The 20907-nt window shown below is 39.2% G+C and overlaps 2 protein-coding genes across 4 annotated transcripts in view; one reads left to right on the top strand and one right to left on the bottom strand.

The window, feature by feature from the left end:
* Positions 1 to 9893, top strand: part of RARS2 (arginyl-tRNA synthetase 2, mitochondrial) — an 85279-nt gene extending 75386 nt beyond the window's left edge. The window contains exons 12-20 of one of the 3 annotated variants that reach the window (XM_055433885.2): positions 276 to 336; positions 1707 to 1783; positions 2275 to 2399; positions 3229 to 3296; positions 3383 to 3492; positions 3935 to 4030; positions 5294 to 5368; positions 7475 to 7538; positions 8000 to 9865. In XM_055433885.2, the coding sequence (XP_055289860.2) occupies positions 276 to 336; positions 1707 to 1783; positions 2275 to 2399; positions 3229 to 3296; positions 3383 to 3492; positions 3935 to 4030; positions 5294 to 5368; positions 7475 to 7538; positions 8000 to 8086 (763 nt within the window). In that variant the 3' untranslated portion in view covers positions 8087 to 9865. Of the gene's footprint in view, positions 1 to 275; positions 337 to 1706; positions 1784 to 2274; positions 2400 to 3228; positions 3297 to 3382; positions 3493 to 3934; positions 4031 to 5293; positions 5369 to 7474; positions 7539 to 7999 lie in introns of all 3 variants that reach the window. The other 2 variants (XM_088840726.1, XM_055433886.2) reach the window with 2 other exon arrangements.
* Positions 9894 to 10561: 668 nt separating this feature from the next.
* SLC35A1 (solute carrier family 35 member A1) overlaps positions 10562 to 20907 on the bottom strand; it is a 30274-nt gene continuing 19928 nt past the window's right edge. Inside the window, exons 5-8 of the mRNA XM_055433887.2 lie at positions 16450 to 16516; positions 14302 to 14478; positions 13667 to 13801; positions 10562 to 11368 (exon numbers count right to left, since the gene is read on the bottom strand). Coding sequence (XP_055289862.1) covers positions 11241 to 11368; positions 13667 to 13801; positions 14302 to 14478; positions 16450 to 16516 — 507 coding nt within the window. The 3' untranslated portion in view covers positions 10562 to 11240. The remainder of the gene's footprint in view (positions 11369 to 13666; positions 13802 to 14301; positions 14479 to 16449; positions 16517 to 20907) is intronic.

The raw sequence follows: 20907 nt of genomic DNA on the forward strand, positions 1-20907 counted from the left end.
TAGAGCTATTTAGTTATTATTACTACTTGTCCCAGAGCTTTTATTTATTTTTGGTCTTTTCACAGCACTTTCATAATTCTTTTTCCAAAGCTGATTTTGTTATTATTGCTTTGTAGCTAAGCCCGGTATTGGGATTATAGAAGCATGGGTACTATACCTGAGGCTGAGGAATAACAGTAGCTCTTAATCAGAAAAGTTTCATTACTGTTAAATAGGTGAGACAAATTATTACCCAGATCTTTGTAGTAACTTAATCTATGGCCATTTTTTTTCAGAGATCTTGCAGCTGCTATAGATCGAATGGAAAAGTATAATTTTGATAAAATGATCTATGTGGTAAGTAATCACAATAAAAAACAAAAGGTTATGATGCCTGCCTCATGAAAACTGCAAATATAGAAACTGAAAGCCTTGTTGAAAAACTATGCAAAAATAATTTGTCAAACTATAGGAAGAATTCAGTGGTAAGTGTGTTTACGGTGGCAACCACTATGATTAAAAAAATAACTTTAAAAATGAAAGAGTTCACATTGCTTCATATTAAAAGAAAATTACACAAAAGAATGGTTATGTGTAATGAATATGTATGTGTCATAATGCATTTTTAAAAAATAACTTTATTTTAAATATTTTAGGACTCACAAATTTCAGAATAGTATAGTTTCCATACTACCTTCAGTCTTCCTCAAAGATAATATCTTATATAATGATGATGCTTGTCAATACCAGGACATTAATTAAATTTCACCAATATTTACAGACACTTGTTTTAGGGCCTGGCTTGTGGAAAAATGGGAGGATGGTTACGAAATTTTATCACATGTATGTTCTGGTAACCTTTACCACATTCATAATACAGAACTGTGCCATCACAAAACAACTTCTTTTATGGCAACCAGTTAGTAATCATGCCTTCCCCCGACCCTCACCCCTGGCAGCCACTGCCTTGTTCTTCGTCATACAGTTTTGTCACTTTGAGAATGTTCTATAAATGGATTCACACTAGGTAACCTTTTGAGATTGGCTCTTTTCACTCAGTATAATGAATGCCCTTGAGATCCACCCAAACTATTGCATTTGTCAGTGGTTTGTTCCTTTTATGCTGAGTAATATTCTAGTCTCCTCTTCCCTTCCTTTCTTTCCATGTGAAACCTTCCTTTCTCCTAAGGGGGAAAATTTGCTGTTAAATATCTTTTTAGTGCTTGGTTCTGGCCTTCTTGGAGATACAGGTCACAATAGCTGAGTGAGGAGTAATTTAGGTAGAGTACTCAGTGGAGTGCTGCAGGTCTTCCTGCTCTTGTAGAGCACTCTGCTTAGACATTCTTCCAGTGACATCCTCTTCATATGTTTATTTTAAACTGATCCACTGATAATGACTCTAGTCTGTCAAAACTCAAATATTTTAATATGATTTATGTCCAACGTATTGTAGATTTAATGGGCTTCCCTGGTGACTCAGTCGTAAAGAATCCACCTGCCAATGCCAGAGACGTAGGTTTGATCCCTTAGGTCTGGAAGATCAACTGGAGAAGGAAATGGCAACCTACTCTAATATTCTTGCCTGGGAAATCCCATGGACAGAGGACCATGGTAGGCTACAGTTCATGGGGCCGCAAAGAGTTGGACACAACTTAGCGGCTAAACAACAGCACTGTAGATTTAACTTATCACTGTTCTTTTATTTAAATACACTTTTTTTTCTCAAGACAGATAAAGGGCAAAAAAAGCATTTTCAGCAAGTGTTCCAGATGCTGCAGATCATGGGATATGACTGGGCAGAAAGGTACGGTCTGCATGATTCTAAATTGCCTTCTCAAGAGCACTTAACTGTTGCTAGGTCAGCCATGTCCAAAAATGTACCAGGTTGTTCAAGATTTTCATTCCAACTTTACTTTTTTATTTCAAGCTGTTAGTGTGGTAAAACATTGGTTCTTTGCACTTAGTTTTGCATGGTTATATTAATTTCTATCTTCTAAACATTTAATAAATGGTTTTATTAGATAACTGCTCTCAATGGCTTGATTTTCAAAATGCTTAATTCCCATCTCCTTTTTTTCATAAAGGCAACTAACAATCTAATTATATCCTGTGACTATGAAATGAGGTTGTATTTAACGTCTTCTGTGGCATACAACACATCACAGCATGTTTCACTTTTTATTGATTACAGGAGTTAAAAGTTCAAACTATTCTCTAAAAGTGTCTTGTTACATACTTTGATCAGCAGCTCCTTTTCAGTTTTCAGTGAACTAAATGCCTGCTGCTCCATTTCAGGTGCCAGCACGTGCCCTTTGGGGTAGTGCAGGGAATGAAAACTCGGAGAGGAGATGTTACTTTTCTGGAAGATGTTCTAAATGAGATTCGATTGAGGATGCTACAGAACATGGCTTCTATTAAGAGTAAATTCATTGTTTTGTTACAGACATAACTTATATCCACTCTTATGTTTTGCTGGACTTCTTGTGGAGTGTGATTTATTCTGACCATCCCTCCTTGGAACTTTCACTAAGCTTGTCAAAAATAGCTTCACTAATTCAGGGTGCCAGGGTTTGGTGCTTGCTACTTGGCTGTGGCTTGCTACTTGGCTCTGGTTTGGTTCAGTAATATGAATCGATACACCCTGAGCCTGTTTGCCCAGGCAGCTCCAGCATCGTCACTCCACAGCTGGAGTGGTTATGCAGAGTTCCTGTATTCCATAATTCCTTAACAAAAGCAAGTCACAAGTCCTCATGGCTTTGTGTAAGCTTCACCCTTGGAAAAAGAAGTAATAGAAGTAAAGAAGTCTAATGTCTTACATGGGATATTTGTAAGGAAAATCATGTCTCTTCCCTTTTAATGACGGCTTGGGAAACATTATCAAAGTTAAATCTGCCCAAATTAGGAAAGTAAAGTATCCACTGTGCACCTGTTTGTTCTTGATGCTGTCCACATACGTTTTGGCAGGTTTCCCCAGGTGGCGCTAGTGGGAAAGAACCCACTTGCCAATATCAGAGACAGAGGTTTGATCCCTGGATTGGGAAGATCCCCTGGAGAAGGGAATGGCCACCCACCCCAGTATTCTTGCCTGGAGAATCCCATGGACAGAGGAGCCTGGCGGGCTACAGTCACAGGGTCGCAAAGAGTGGGACACGACTGAAGCATCTTAGCGCACACAGCACATCTCCACTTCAGTCCTGGGTTTTGTGCAGTTTCACGCAAGGTGAAAGTAGCTACCTTTGTCTGTTTCAGCGACCAAAGAGCTGGAGAATCCCCAGGAGACAGCAGAGCAGGTGGGACTCGCAGCCCTCATCATTCAGGTCTGTGAAAACTGCTTCCTGGGAGGGAGAGCCTTTGATTTGGTGCTGCAACAACTCCTCACACTGAAGATTTCCTGTCATTTCAGGACTTCAGAGGTTTCCTGCTGTCTGATTATCAGTTCAGCTGGGATCGTGTTTTCCAGAGCCGCGGGGACACGGGAGTCTTCCTGCAGTACACACACGCCCGCCTCCACAGGTGACAGGGGGCTGCAGGGAAATACAGGATGGCTCTGGCCTTCTCAGGGAGGGGCCTGGGTGGAGTGAGTCCAAGACCAAAGGCTCTGTTTTCTGCACTTCTTTGACATCTAACATTCAAAGCTAGGTGAAGTCCGGAGGCCATCCTGTTATATTTGGATCTTGAGGGGTTTTTTTGAACATTTATTGCACACCTATATAATAGTGCTTTTCTGTGTATTACTTTATTTAGCACTCAGAATAATCCCACCAAGGAATACACTCCATTTTCAGTTGAAGAAACAGATTTAGGAAAAATTGAGGCATCGAGTCAAATGTTAGCTTCTGAGTCTAGGACTAGATTAAGGAGAGTGTGCATGCTGGGATGATATTCCTTACTTGCAATTATTCGTACCCCAGCTGACTTGCTTAATCCTTTGTTGTGTTTAAACTTTTGACAACAGTCTGGAAGAGACTTTTGGATGCGGTTATCTCAATGACTTCAACACTGCCTGCTTACAAGAGCCGCAATCCGTTTCCATTCTCCAGCATCTTCTCAGGTATGGTGTCCTAACAAGGCTAGGCCTACAGTCTGCTTCTGCCCTGTGAAGGGACTGTTGTCGTTTGCTGATCACTGAGGTGAACAGGCCAGTGACTGTAGACAGCACTTCTCCAAAGATGTGACCAAAAAGTGAGTGCCTACCCTTTGAAAGCAGACAGAGGGTATGCTCACGGCTAATCCTGAGGCTTTAAAAATAGTATCACCATTGAATTAGCCCAGATGCCTAACATCCTTTAGATCAAAGTATGAGAATGTAAAGCCTAGTAAAAGCATAACCTTTTAAGTTTCAGAAACGATCATCTTCTCACCCTGTGTGATAAGTGGAAGAAAATCCCTGCCTTTGTGCACCTTCCCTGAGACCATAAGCCTTTCATTTGCCTCTTGGCTTCAGTGCAGCCTCAAATACACTGGTCAGGAGACCATACTTCTGAGCTGTCACCAGCATTATCAGTGAAGCCATACTTGTCAGGAGAGACTGACTAATCTCTGGAATATCTGGAAGGGACGTGGATGCTTAGCAACAAGGGCATTTTCTCTGATTGCCACACAGTGGTCTGTGGTTCTTTTCTGGGAAAAGGGGTTAGTGTACTTACATTTGGCTTCAGTTCAGTTCAGTCACTCAGTCGTGTCCGACTCTTTGCGACCCCATGAATCACAGCACGCCAGGCCTCCCTGTCCATCACCAACTCCCGGAGTTCACTCAAACTCATGTCCATCGAGTCAGTGATGCCATCCAGCCATCTCATTCTCTGTCGTCCCCTTCTCCTCCTGCCCGCAATCTCTCCCAGCATCAGAGTCTTTTCTAGTGAGTCAGCTCGTCGCATGAGGTGGCCAAAGTATTGGAGTTTCAGCTTTAGCATCAGTCCTTCCAGTGAACACCCAGGACTGATCTCCTTTAGAATGGCTTACTTGTGAGGAAAAAATAAGCCAACCTGGTTTTCTTGGCAGTGAATAGACTCTGCTCGATTATGTTCCTAAACATGGCTGGAGACTGTGTACATTTAACATCTATGATTTAAGTCCTTGCTTTAGGCTAGGCCTATAGGATTTCAAGATAATTTAGAAAGTACCTGCCATGGAGGAATTTGTAAGAAAGAAAAATGTGCCTTCACCTTCAACTTTACACAAGGTTGTTTTTCATATGCCTTATACCGTTAATGATATGAAGTCAACCTTTCACCATCTTTGTCTTAGCATCTTAGCTGAGTGTAATACGTGCCCAGCCTTCCCCTGCCAACTACTCCTCTCATCTTCCTTTTAGGTTCGACGAGGTGCTTTATAGGTCATCTCAAGACCTTCAGCCCAGGCACATTGTCAGCTACCTTCTAACTCTAAGGTACTTTATGATCTTGCGATTTTCGGGCATTGAGTGTTTGAGACCTGATGCGACAGAGGACCTTTCTGTCATCTAAGGGTTGCCCATGGACAGGTCACCAGCCTGAAAGTTACTCACTTGAAGCTGCAGGACTTCCTGCCTCATCTTCGCACGTTGGTGTTCACTCCCTCAGTGACGGGACGGGAACCAGTAGCTGCATCACGGACAGTCACAGCAGAGTGCATGTTAGGACAGAGTGGACATGAGGGGCAATGTTAGGGCTCTCAGCCCAGCCTCGAGGGATCAGAGAGGACTTCTCAGAGGAGGGGAGTAGACGTGAGTCAGGAGAAACAGGTGGCAGAGAAGGAGGGAAAAGCCCAGAGCTGAGCGAGAACGTGATACATTAAGAGAACTACAAACGTAGTACTGGGAGAAATGAGAAACAAATGTGCAGCCTTTCTGTTGTGTACTAAAGCATTCCAACTTAGGTTCAGGACAGTGAGGTCCATAAAAAACGTTTTAAGCGGAGGCACAGGAAAGTCAGTCTGACAGAGTGTAGAGGATGAATTGGAAAGCGAGTCGGTGACACTTTGATAGAAGTTTCGCAGTAGCTGTTTTAGAAACTCTGAATAGAGGTTGAGTCTTAAAGCAACAAAATTGTATCTTCTCATAAAGCTGTTTAAGAAAGGAAGTATTTGCTTTTACTCAAGATTTATTGAAATCAGAGATTTACTGGGACTTTTTTCTTGATCACGCTTTTTACCTGTCTTCCCCAGATTTATAGGTTTTTGTTTCCTTTTAATTTTCACTTAGAATATAGAGATGAAGAAGCCAGAAAATCTTTATTGTCACTTAATCATTGAAACCAATGTCATAATCATCATTTCTCTGGCACAGTATTCTTCTTGCTGCTGTGACGTAAACAGAAAAAATATTTTAAGAGTGGCCAGTGTGTGCAGAGTGGGTTGATAACTAGTCTTATGCCACCACCTCACTATACAGAGGAGACAGGCCAGGCTGTGTTACACATCTCATCCTGCTGCTGCTGCTAAGTCACTTCATCCTGAGGGATGCCTAAATAAAGGACCAACCTTGATAGTATATTAAAAAGCAGAGACATTACTTTGCCAACCAAGGTCCGTCTAGTCAAGGCAATGGTTTTTCCCGTGGTCATGTATGGATGTGAGAGTTGGACTGTGAAGAAAGCTGATCGCCGAAGAATCGATGCTTTTGAACTGTGGTGTTGGAGAAGACTCTTGAGAGTCCCTTATACTGCAAGGAGATCCAACCAGTCCATTCTAAAGGAGATCAATCCTGGATGTTCATTGGAGGGACTGATGCTGAGGCTGAAACTGCAATACTTTGGCCACCTCATGCGGCGAGTTGACTCACTGGAAAAGACTCTGATGCTGGGAAAGGTTGGGGGCGGGAGGAGAAGGGGACGACAGAGAATGAGATGGCTGGATGGCATCACCGACTCTGTGGACATGAGTTTGAGTGTACTCCGGGAGTTGGTGAGGGACAGGGAGGCCTGGCGTGCTGTGATTCATGGGGTCGCGGAGAGTCGGACACGACTGAGCGACTGAACTGAACTGAATTATTAGAAAATAATCCCCTGTACTTATAAAACAGTGAAATCATAACCTTAAAGAACAACGAAATTGTAATCATAATACCACCCAGTATTATTAATGGTAGTGTGAGTGTTGGTTGCTCAGTCGTGACTCTTTGTAACCCCATGGACTGTAGCCCAGCAGGCTCCTCTGTCCATAGGATTCTCCAGGCAAGAATACTGGAGTGGATAGCCATTCCCTCCTCCAGGGGATCTTCCCGATCCAGGGATCTTACCTGGGTATCCTGCATTGCAGATTCTTTACCATCTGAGCCACCAGGGAAGCCCTAATAGAAGCAGGACCAAAAATCTAAAACTGGAGTTCCATGTGTTTCACTTTGCCAGTTAGCGACAAGCAGTGAATTCAATCTCATCCATTCAACTTTGGAAATACCCTTCGGTGGCTCTGAGCTTTGACTTGTCTAAATTGAGGGAGTGAGATTAGATGTCAAGTTTGTATGTTACACAGGAAACTCCTGCTGGTTCTGATCCTGATTTCTCTCTTCCTGTTTTAGTCACCTCGCTGCGGTGGCACACAGAACACTACACATCAGAAACAGTCCTCCTGAGGTGGCCGGGGTATGTTGTATACAGTTTTTCACTGTCATCTCTAGCACCCTCAGACAGTTATTAGAGTCAGTCTTGTAAATGTTCCTAAAATAGCATCCTGTTGTCAGACTACAGCAGTGTACTTACATACTCAGGCAGTAATTGGAATTAGGCTGTAACAATCAATGTTACTTTTCAACATACAACAAAACATTTTCCTGCATCAAATTGATAGAATGATTAGTTCCCCTCATCTGAAGCTGTACTTTAAGGTGTTACTCTGACTCCCATCCCACCACCCTTGAGTACCAATCTTCCTATAACAAATTCTAGGAATTTGTCTTTCTTTGCTCACAGCCAACCCTCAGGCACTTGGAGATATTATTCCTACTTTAATTTAGAAGAATGTTAGAATTACTTCTAAAAGCAGTTTTACTTATTCAGTTATAGTTAGCCTGTTACTGGATTGACCTTTGATCATTATTTTGTAGGCCAGACTTCACCTTTTCAGAGCTGTCCGCTCAGTCCTAGCCAACGGAATGAAACTTCTTGGAATAACACCTGTATGTAGAATGTAATTTCTCATTGCTTTTAAAATACTAAATTCTAGTTATCTATTCTTATATGCCTTGCTATTTAGAATAGAATTGAAACTATTATTCTGTGTCAGAATCTATATTTTATTGTCTACATTTTATTAAGTGATTTGTCAACTTATTAAATCTTTATCTTTAAAAAAAAAATCATCTGAGTTCCCTCATGGTCAATAAGTACTAAACAGACTTTTATAAAACTAAGTGAAGTCTTTTTTAAAGTCACTTTGGTCTACTGGAGACAAAGGACTAGAGTTTAAACTCTGGCTTGAGGGTTTTTGTTTTTTAATAGAAGTATAGTTGATTTACAATATTACATTAGTTTCAGGTGTACACAGTGATTCACTATTTTTATAAACTACACTGCATTTAAAGTTAATACAAAACAATGACTGTATTTCCCTGTGCAACACAATGTATCTTTCTTCTTTACCTGTTTTATACAGAGTAGTTTGTACCTATTAAGCTCTACCCCGTTTTGCTTCTCCCCACTTCCCATTCATAACCACTAGTTTGTTCTCTGTATCTGTCTTTGTTGTATTCATTTGTTTTACTTCGAAGATTCCACATATAAGTGATAACAAGAGTATCTGTCTTTCTCTGACTTATTTCACTAAGCATAATAACTCTAGGCCTGTCCATTTTGTTGAAAATGTCAAAATTTCATTTCTTTATGGCTAATATTCATGTATATACACATCTTCTGTTGCTGGATACTATGTTGTGTCCATATTTTTGCAATTACAAACAATGCTGCTATGAATCTGGGGGTGGGGTGGGGAGCATAGCTCTTTGGTGTTTTTGTTTTCTTTGGATATATACCCAGGAGTAGAATTGCTGGATCATAGCCCTATTTTTAGTTTTTTGAGGAACCTCCATATTGTTTTCCAAAGTGGCTGTACCCATTTATATCCCCACCAACAAGGGGAGTTACAGTCCCTACTGTGTCTGTACACAGGCGCACACACTCCACTCTAGTGGCACCTAGGCTTCCCCCAGCCCTCTGGTCCCACCAGCCCTCCGATCAGCCAAGGGGGGCTGGTTGTGTCTGACCCAGGGCTGGGATGCCCAGTATGTGTGCTGAACTGCTCACTCCCAGGAAGGATTCTCCACCCGTGTGATCTCCCTTCTGAGTCCCCTCCCTGGGGCACCAGTCCCACACTGCTGCTTCTCCTCCCTTCCTACTGATTCGGTGTGGATCTTTCTTACAACTTTGGTGTACAAGTCTTTCTGCCTGTTTCCAGTTACTTCTCAGTGAGACCTGTTCCACATGCTAATGTATATGTGTTCATGGTGTGAAGTGAGTTCTGGCCTGAGGTTTCTTACTATACCATTCATCTAGAAACTCTTATTATAAATAAGATTAGTTTAAAACTTGTGAAGAAAAATCTCAATTTTCTTAGGATTATGAGTGTTCTTAATAAATTTAGGGGGACCAAAATTAAGCTTTTTTGCCAATACAGCTGACTACTCCTAGAGAACAGATCTTGTACTTATCTTTTCATTGCTGTGTACAGGTAACTCAGCACACTACGTGAACTGGGGCACTGAATACATTTGAATAACAAGGAATTACTTTACAGATACCAACTTAGGATCTTTGTAAATTAGTCTATTAAAGCATATTTGAAATGGAGTTTCCCAGTTTGGTGTATTTGCATATTGTTAAGTACATTTACCTGCTTAGGGAACATGGGTAGGATGTGATCTTTTTGATAGGTTCAGTTATCCTAATCTGAGAATTTCCATTCTGATCTGCTAAAATTTATTCTAACTATTGCTACTAGAAGTCTTCTGAATACCAATGACAGTCTGTGTTTATGCATAGAGAAGCCAATTAGCATGAACTTTAGTTGAGTGAGCTTAGTTTTTTATTGGCAAGTATGGTATACATTGTTAATCCTAGAAAAGACTCCAATTTTAATTAGCTTCCAGATTGCTAATTCTCTACTTAAAGTATCAATATTTCTTCAGCATAAATCAGCCATGGAATAAAAACATAAGTTGGGATATGTTTTACAGGTCTAGTTTCCCCCGCCTCTCCTTTGAAAAAACATTCCCCTTCCCAGATCCTTAGTATTCCTAGCTTCCTTAGTAGTTGAATCATGAGTAAAATGACACGGGGACAATGATTATTAGAGCCGTCTTAGAAAAAGCAGCTCCCCCTGAAAGAAATGTACATTAATTCCTATGGCCCTACAGACAGTCTTACAAATTCCTTTTGTTGTTCAATGCTAGCTAGAGTCGCTTTATAGCCCTTTTTTGCAACTTGATAAAAGTCTGCATATAGAAAGTAAAAAGTTTAATGGTTTGGGCTTGTGTTTATGCTTAAGCATTATCTTAACGGTCATATCTACAATACAAGTAGTGAGCAAACAGATTTCATATAATAAATTAAGTTTATTGCTGAATTTTCCCATATCATAGAAATTTTTTTAAAAAACACTGAAATTTCACAAATTGAGAGCCCAACAGTTATATACTTTATTAAAAAAAGTACAAAAGTGACATTAGAAATATTTTTTGAAGAAAAGTATATCCTCTAACAGCAAAGAAATTTGAATCCAGACAATGAATGGCACAAAGACAGCACTTAAAGGGGTATTCAGTCACCACCCATACATCATTGTCTGAGTTTCTAAATAGATTCAGTTTGATTCTGAACTAGCCTGTCTTGTTTTTGCCTCCCTTTTGTAAGAAAAGAGCTAGGCCTTCACTGCTGCCGGGACTAAATACTGTATATGCCTTGGAGAATAAGGAGGGATCAACCCTTCTCCCCTGGTACCTGAACAAGAGAACAGTTAGTACAGAAATGGCTTTGGCACTTTAACCTTTAACATAACCCCAAACCTCATTATTGAATATTGCAGCCTCGCATGATTTTTTTTTAAACACCACATCATCTCCATACTTTTATATATACATTGTTTTATATACAATAATAAAAATCCTTCATTCTTAAAACAGGTAATTCCAAACAGGTCACATTAAAACTCTGTGCAATTCATTCACATAGCTTTCTTCTTAATTCTTAGGCCAAACAGTTTTTGTTTTTTAAATCTACCTTCTGAAATTGACTTAAGGCTCTAGTTTAATATAAATGGTTTAGTCTTAGTAGGAATCTCTTCTGAGGCTAAAGTCACACACCGATGACTCTCTCTTTTGAATCTGTTTCTCCTTGTTGGATGGACGTAGTGTCTTGTCTGGGTAATCCATAGAGATATATAGAAACACAGACAAGAAGAGTACCCAGAGCAAAGGTGAGTGCTGGAAAGGAAAAAAATAAAAAGCTTAACCTGTATTTGTGCCCTTAAAACTACATAACAATGATCAGTTTAAATTCTGAAGATTTTCAACTGTGGATTTACACTATCAGATTGTGTGGAAAATAAATTTTAAGTGTTCTGTATTTTGATGGTAAGGTTTAGAAAAGTAATCAATTCTAGCGCCACCCCCCACCCCCAAAAAAAGCAAAGTGGTAAGGTCAAGGGAGTGACAATCACTGGCTATATACTTTTCAAGAACACACGTATCACTGTCTTGGGTCACTGACTAAGAGCATACCAACATCCCTAAGTGCTGACTGAAAGAGCAGTGCAATATGGATTTTCCGTGATACTAGAAACCTGTTAAAGTTTAGAGTAAGAGGCAGTTAGCAAATTCAAAAAGTTAGGTGACTAATGATTCAAACCTTTGAGGATTCCTGAATAGCAAATGAGGTGGTGATTTAATGAGTAAACTTATATTTTCTGCTAACCTTTTTTTTTTTTAATCTTAATTCTGAAAATCAGCACATAACTGAATTACTTGCCCAAAGTAGGCATTATATAACTCTTTGTGTCAAACTGTATATTCTGTTCAAAACTAAGCCATGTTCTATCTTAGGGAGTACAATGGCACATTCTTAATCGCTTAAAAAATGCCATGCAGAAAAATGACATCGAGCCATGGATTTTAATTCATCCCTAACTAAGAAAGACTAGCTTTCCTTCAGAAAGGGGGGAAGAGTAAATTAAATAGAAAACTAAGATTGCTAAGACATTCTTAATTAAGTTCCTTGACATCAGTCAGCCAGAACACTGACCAGAAAGCATTTATACTGTTCCCAGATATGCATTAGGAGTACGGGCATAGGATTTGTTGAGCATAAAGATATATCAAAACTCACAGTGAAAGTTCACCCGAGTAAGAGAAGAAAAAACATCTAAAGGAGGGGCTAGAAATGGTAAGCGGCTGCCTTTATACAGAACACCTGTGTGCCAGGCACTGTTCTAATAAGCACTTCGCCTAAAATAACCCTAGGAGATGGGTGATCTTGTTCCCAATTTACAGACACAGACATGCAAGTAACTTCCCCAAGGCTGTTCAGCTAATAAATAGTACAAGCAAGATTTGAACTATACTATCCATTTTTTTCCTAAGATTTCTACAACATTGATGTTCTTCTATTTGCATTTATAATAAAAGTCAGTCTTAAAATGAAATGTAAATATAGGCCAGATCTGATTCTTTTACTTAATGTTGATATTTGACAGATTTTCTTCATGTATTAGTGTATGGTATTGTATATCTGTCATTTCTTTTGACATCAGCCAGAACACTGACCAGAAAGCATTTATACTGTTCCCAGATATTCATTAGGAGTACAGGCATAGGATTTGTTGAGCATAAAGAAATAACTGATAAGTCAGTGAAGTGAAGTGAAGTCGCTCAGTCATGTCCGACTCTTTGCGACCCCATGGACCATAGCCTACCAGGTTCCTCCATCCATGGGATTTTCCAGGCAATAGTACTGGAGTGGGTTGCCATTTCCTTCTCCAGGGGACCTTCCCGACCCAGGAATCGAACCCGGGTCTCCCGCATTGTAGACAGACGCTTTATCTCTGCTTAAATAATTCAGAAGCCAACTAATAGTGGCTATGGCTAGGGAAAATTATATTAGAAGGACAAGCATAAAGGAGGTGCCAGAATGCCAGCTACAGTAATAAATTTATTAATTACATATTAAATGAAATAAACATTGCTTTATAAAAGAAAATTTAGATTTGGATTGTAGTTTCAAAAGCAGTTTATACCCAAGTCCAAAACAGGAAGGTACAAACTAAGGGGGAAATGAAAGAAGTTTTACTATTCTTCCCTCAAAAAAAAAAAGCCAAGTTTACTGTAATTCCCTGTGGTAAGTAATCAATTCCTCAAGTCCTTTTTCTTTCCTTGTATAGCTAGTCATACTGTATTCACACTGAAGCACTTAAGCTGCCTTGTATATATAATACCTGGGAAACAGGAAGGCCCTGACTGCAAAAATGTTCTTCCTACTGAGTAGCCTGCTCACTCTCACACAGAAGTAGCACCCTCGGTTTAAGCTCTGGAACCATTTAAATAACCTAAGCACCGTGAACCTCACATTCCACACAGAAATGAACTGTTGCACTTCTAGGATAAATTACAGCAAAACTAAGGAATTTCTGTAAACACTATAAGCAACTGCCATATTTAATAAAAGATGAACCAAGGAAACGAGAAGCTCTTCCCTGTTAAAAACTTACAGTGCAAACTAAGACATACTTATCTGTAATCCGAACAGCATCACTGAAGCAATGGTAGAAAGGACAATGGCAGCTGCCGCAGAAAAGCCTTTCATGATATTGTCTGTGTATTTGACCACAATAGACGTGTAGAGGCCTCCAACACTGGCAAGGACTTGTGTACAGAAAGAAAGAAAATCTTAACACTCAAAGGAAACATCCTATGACGATGGGGCACTATCCTGCAATGCCATACTAATTTACCTAGGAAAATGCTATTTTCCTTAGAAGCAGCCATCTGAGAGAGTTTGTACTAAAAGTGAGTCGTAGTTCCTACAAAACATTGTTTTTCAGATGTCCAAAGGGCTATGTACTCTACTACTAAACTGTACATACTTATTGCTAACACATTAGGTACTTTTTATTGTGAAGGCAAAAATTGCTTTGGGATGGCTTTGCCACAAAAGTCAGTCAATAAAATCAAAATTGCATTTTCAAGCTGGTATTCTCAGTATCAAAGGAACAATTTTAAAATGCTATAAAGGCTTAAATGACATCTAACTTATATCACATAATATATAATATATTCTATATTCTATACTTTATTATTATACTGTTAATATTTTTTTTAAAAAAAAAAGATCTACCTAGAACCTTTAATTCCTGGATACTTACAGATGACAAACCAGACATAATACGTGTAACCAAAGAAAAATCCTTTTTCTTTAATTTCAGCTCCATCTGACAAGTAGACGCCAACGAATGTCACAACAATCCCTGATAGATACATCTGAATGTTTCTCACCCAAAGGGAAGTGTCTGAACTCTTCAAAACTTTTTCAAAATATACCCCTGAAAGAAAATTAAGCATGCACATATGAAATAGTTACTAGAAATTAAAATGTCTTTCATTCAGAATAAAAATCTAAAGATAGTATATGATTTAGGATACAAGACATTTTACATTAATGCATGTTTACTATGCTGGTTATGACACATGGCATACTGAACACTACCAATTTATATTTTTACAGAGCATATAGAATTAATAACCAAGAGGGGGCTTTCTAACCCACATTTGATAGGAAATTCTTAACATTGTTAAGTTTCTGCCTTTATTATAGCAGTGAGCTGGATCACCAAAGCTGTCTACTAATGTCACTGAAACGCATGGTTTGGTCAGCTAGAAAACTATACTGTTAAGAGTCAATTATCTTAATCATACTCCTATAGTATCTGCTTAGTGATGAATACTCTCCACTTTGCAAAATAACCTATATAATCACCACCAGGAATTTTTTTCAGAATAAGGAACACAACCAAAGTAAAATTTAAATAAAGCTTGCTGAGTAAAGCCACTTTGCATTAAAGCAGGGGTCCATAGGCCAAGTTCATACACACTGTCAGAAACAACATGAATTCCCTAACTAGAAAATATGTTTTGTGTATATGTGTGTTTTTCTGTGGTTGATGATCATAGCTTTTTAGGTACTCCAAAAGAGCACGTAACTTTTCCCTCAAAAAGTCACACAGCACAGCTGTAAGTTCTATACTTAAAATGAATGCGTGTTTAACAAGAACATTAGAGTTCTGTTACAAACGGTAGAGACTCTGCCACTAGAGTACCCATCAACTAAAATGAAATGAAAACCAAGATTTTTTCTTTGATGAACCTGTGTTGGAAAGAGCCAGAGAATGGAAACAAACATAACGGCTACTCCTATTTCTAACTTTGATTTTCCTCATCTGGAAAAACCATTTAACTATTCAGCTCTCAGTTACTCCAGCACAGAGGGGTATTAAAGCACCTACTGCTTCCTCACTTGTGTACTGAGAGGTTGAACTAAACAATGTTGGACACACTTTAACTGTTCAAAATAGTGCTAAAAATCAAACAGTATATTATTTCAAGTATACATCAATTTGTTTCTGATTTGTTGTTTAAGTCTAGCATAATGCTGCTATTAAGTTTATCCCTAAATTTAGATATTCCCCTCTTATCAAATGACTAGATGCAAAGAGAAAAAGATTACTTTCCTAGTCAAAAATAAAGTACTGTAAAATAAAAAAAGTCTTTAACTCTTGAAATAGCACAAATCATAAAGATGTATAGCTATAACTAATATACCCTTTCAGTTTCTTCTCTGTTGGAACTATTTCTAAAACATCTCATTTCTTTATATTGCACTTAACATTCATACTTTTGTCTCTTCTTTTCCCTACACATGAGAGTCCAGACTTCCATGTTTATCTGATGTTAGTGGTTTTGATCCTTCTCTCCCTTTTTGGCTCTTACTTCTGGGTACTAGGTTTTCTGAGGTATTTTCCACCTCCCTACTACATAATTCCTAATCTGTTGAAGCAGAGGAAGAAATTGAGGTTACCAGGGAAATACAGATACCAAGCTGGTAACTAGCAACCTAAAGCAGCCGAATCTAGCCTGAGGTCAGGGCCAGAAAAATAGAAAGAAGTACTTGAGCTTTCTGATGGCTAACTTATTCCATTTTCAGAGGTCTTTTTTCATTTATTTTTGAGTTCTTAGATGGACTGGGGATAGTCAATGATGACAAATACATTCTTCAGTTCAGTTCAGTCGCTCAGTCGTGATCGACTCTTTGCGACCCCATGAATCACAGCACACCAGGCCTCCCTGTCCGTCACCAACTCCCGGAGTTCACTCAGACTCATGTCCATCGAGTCGGTGATGCCATCCAGCCATCTCATTCTGAGTAAGGACTGAGATCTAAGCTGAGTTAAACACTACTACATGCTTCCTAGAAAAACAATTTGACAACTGAATAATGTGGTGCTTTTATAATTTACCTGCAAATCCTGAGCACAATACAGCAACAGCTATAGCGCCAAATCCTAACAGTGGATTCTGTTCCACCTGCAATAGTAATGTTTTAACAGTTATTCTTAGTGACTAAAAATACGACTCATCCAAGAGACCAAACAAATGAATACAAAAATCTGTTTATAGTTCTACTAAAAGTATGTGTCACTATCAGACACAGCTTTTCAATAGAATAAGACAGGACCAAACAAAATGCCATTACAGGGACAAACAAAAGTACTTAAGTTAAAAACCTACCGGTCAGATCACAACCACAATAAATGCTTGATAACCATGTGTGCCTTCTTCCTAATAACAGTGGCACCCGAGCACAGAATTGTGCATAGTCAACCACCTTCCCAGGTGGCGATAGTGGTAAAGAACCTGCCTGCCAAGGAGACATAAGAGACATGGGTTCGCTCCCATGTCTTCGCTTCCCTGGGTTGGGAAGATCTGGAGGAGGGCATGGCAACCCCTCCAGTATCCTTGCCAGGAGAATCCCACGGACAGAGGAGCCTGGTGGGCTACAGTCCATGGGATCACAGAGAGTCAAACACGACTGAAGCAATTTAGCATGCAAGCAGCAGCCACCACTTAATTTTAACTTATGACACCACCATAACTCAAGCCCTTACAGGATCAATCATGGAAATGACGACACTTTGACTTGTTTTATTCCCTATCACCTATGGGATAAAGGACTTGTAAGATTTCCAGCTTCACTGAATTTTATCAGATATTAATAGCATGACTTTTACGTACCATATACACTATTTTATACACTAAATGAATAAAGAGGAAGCTGATACACAGCTCTGATTCTTAAATAGTTCATTAATGTGAGAGACTGACATGTATATATATTCATAATACTTTGCTAACAGATGCAGGTATATGGACTCCCAGCCTATTGTTTCAACTTTATTTCCTCTTTCCTAAACTAACCCTCGGGAGCTTTCATCAGTTTTTTCTCAGAGATCAATGTTCTCTAGGTGGTAGCACTCAGAAACTAAAGGGTTGAGACACATGACTATAATGTGATAAGCACATACCTTGTTCAAAACAAATAAGCCTGATATAAGGAGAGTATTACTTTAAGGACCTGAGAGAGAAAATATCTGCATGAAGATAAAAGAAGAAATAGAAGACATTATGAACTAATGATTCTGAAAGTATGGTCCCTGGAACAACAGCAGCAGCAGCACCTGTTAGAAGTGAAAATTGACAGGCATTCCCCAGACTTACTGAATCATAAACTGTTAGCCTCCACCTTCATAATCTGTTTAACCTTACTGTTAATCCTGATGTACACTGTTGTTTTGAGAAGCACTGCTATAGACTACAATGGATAAACATGGATGCTTTCCTAATATAAACTATAAGACTGGCATAGAGATGAGAAAAAATAATGGAAGGACACTAGAAAGCTCAAGCTACTAAATATAATGTCTGAAAAATTCTTGGCTTTTCTCCCAGTTTAATCTCTACAGTTAGGAAAAATGATGATAGACACTGCTTCTCTGGACTTAATTCTACCTGATAAACTACTGGGCGATGAAGCAGAGGTCATGGAAACTTAAGGGCAGTGTTTTAAGAGGATGAGCAACAGCCAAACACAGCATAGTTAAGAAGACCTGAGCTCCAGTCTTGAATAAACGAAAATTCAAAGAAATAAAACTGAGAAATTCCATAGCTAGTGGGAAGATGGTTCAAGAAGGATAAGAGTTTCATAAGAATGAGATTCTTGTGAATAGTAAAAAAAAAAAAAAGAAGTCAGGTGTCACTAGTTAAGGGCATCTTCGATGAATTCTCATTTTATAGGAACACTAAGAAAAAAAATTAAAACTACAGTATACAAAACCAAGAGGAACCAACCAGGAATTTTAGTATCAAAAAAATTGAAAACTCAGAATAAGTGGAGGCTTGCAAAAATACTTTAAAACTTTGAAGAAGGCCTTTAAAAGAGAAGAAGAGAGTTTCTTTGGCTAAATGACATACTATTAGAGAACAAGAAAATAAGAATTACCCAAATACAGTTTCCACTTTCTCTGTGAATAGTGATTTTAAATGAATGAATGAATGGGAAATTAAGTCCAAGATGTGTGGTTTGCTATCATAAAAACACTTACCTAAATTCAGAAGCATCTTGACCAAGAACAATAGCAAGTCAAGGTAGTGTTCAATGTATCTGTGAAGATTACTGGGGCATGGAAACTAGGCCAGAAAATCTGAATTGGGCAAATACTGTCCTGATTTTCAGAAAGGCAGAGGGGATGAAAAGCTGCAGAAATTATCAACAGCAGCTTGAGACATTGAAGGCAGGCCAGTACACTAACCAAAAGCACAGACTCTAGAGCCACACTGCCTGGGCTCAAGCAAGGTCACTGTGGACCCACTGCTAAGCTTCTTTGCCTATCAGTTTCCTCATATGAAAATGGAAATAAAGACACGCATCTCATATGACTGGTGTGGGCATAAGTGAGTTAATGTGTGTAAAGCACTTAGAACACTGCTAATAACTAGTGTGACTGCAGTGTGTTACTATTACTGAATACAAGCAAAATCACAGAACAGATAACTTGTAGAGCTTAAGTCTAATGGTCATCACACACACAAAATGGTGTGGCTTCAATAACAAGACATACCAAATTGTCTTACTGAAAGGATTCCTAGTTAAGTGATGCAGGGAATTCCACAGAGATAATGTGCAGTAAGAAATCTGACAGATTTGCATAGTATTTTTGTTACTAAGACAGAGAAATGGAGTGAGGATAACTAGTTCTATTCATTGCTGAGTGAATGCTCACATAGCAAAGTGCTAATTAACAGAATAAAACTAAGCTAGACCCACAACCACTATCAACCAGCCAGACATATGAATGAGCCACCAAAGAAACAGCTCCTCCAAGCCTAGGCAAGTCTTCAGCTGCCTACAGCCCTGGCTGATATCTTGACTGCAACCTCTTATGAGACCCCTCAAGCCAGAATGTCTAAAAGAGGCCAGAGCTCAGGCACCCTTGAATTCCTGATTCAAGGAACTGTGAGAGATAACAAATGTTTCTTAAGCAAGAGGAAAAAAATAGAGATCTAAAGGCATGTCCACAGAACTCTTGATCCTGTCCTGTCTAAAATTTTCAGTGAAGACCCAGAAGACATACGTGTTGCATCTGCAGAAAGCATAATAACATTTCAAGAAAAAACTAACAACCAATAAAGACTGGAAAGACCTCAGAGGCTTGAACGTTAACCCAAAGCTAACAAGATGGGCTTAATAAATATAAACACTTCTTGCACTTTGGTTTAGAAGAAGCCTGCTCCACAAAGCACATCTGAGAAAAACTGTGTGTGTGTGTGAAACAGCTACATGTGGTTATATAATCAGTTACAGAATAGTCACTTCCAACCAAAAAAAAAAAAAACAAACCCTGATATAACCTTAGGCTGACTGAACAAATCTAGAGGTAATTAGCGACCTACAACTCAGCTCAGTTGGTAAAGAATCTGCTTGCAATGCAGGAGACCCAGGTTCTATCCCTAGGTCAGGAAGATCCCCTGGAGAAGGAAATGGCAACCCACTCCAGTATTGTTGCCTGGAGAATCCCATGGACAGAGGAGCCTGGCAGACTGCAGTCCATGGGGTTGCAAGAGTTGGACACAACTTAGCAACTAAACCACCACCAACCACCACAACGTACACTATTCAGTCAACATCTGGAGATGGTATGAGATTTGGGGACATACTGAGGAAAAACAATGGATAAAGGCATCTAGAAAAGACACAAGGTACCACTGGCACGAGCCAGGGATCACAAAGTCTCCAGAAGGCATATTATAGAGACAAACAAGGTTCTCTCAATAGGGGGACAGAAAAAGACACAGAGGGTAGGGTTGTGACACTGTTCTCAGACATTCCAAGGATCATCATGTGGAGCTAGCAGGGATCTAAGTTACTCTGACAAGAGCAGGGAACAAGAAGCAGTTACAAGAAGCTGCATTCTGTTCAAGATACGAAAGAACTTTCTAGAGTGCTCCAGTAGTCGAATTCTCTAGTTTACTAAGCTTTCCATACACATTACCTATGTGAGGTGAACATTTGCTAAAATGTAAAGTGGTCCTGGAAGTTCATATTTAACTTTTAAGTGTTTGCATTATTTCCCAAACAAATTATTTCTCCAATGGTCTACATCCGAGTTTCATGTGCAGTACATATTTGAAATGTCACCAAGAATATAAGCACATTTAAACATCATATTAAAGACAATAAATACTAATTTAAAACTCACTTTCGGAGAAAAAAAATTCTTCCGCCAGACCAGAAAGAACATAAAAAGCTGACTTTTTCTACTTTCACAAGCTCTGCATACCTCCCCGGCTGCCTTCTACTCCTAAAAGACCACGGGCCCCCTATGGTCATACCACTCTGAACTCCTCTGATCTTGGAGGCT

The sequence above is a fragment of the Moschus berezovskii genome, chromosome 10, assembly GCF_049115385.1.
Source record: "Moschus berezovskii isolate FMDL1 chromosome 10, NW_MosBer_1.0, whole genome shotgun sequence".
Classification (NCBI taxonomy): domain Eukaryota; kingdom Metazoa; phylum Chordata; class Mammalia; order Artiodactyla; family Moschidae; genus Moschus; species Moschus berezovskii.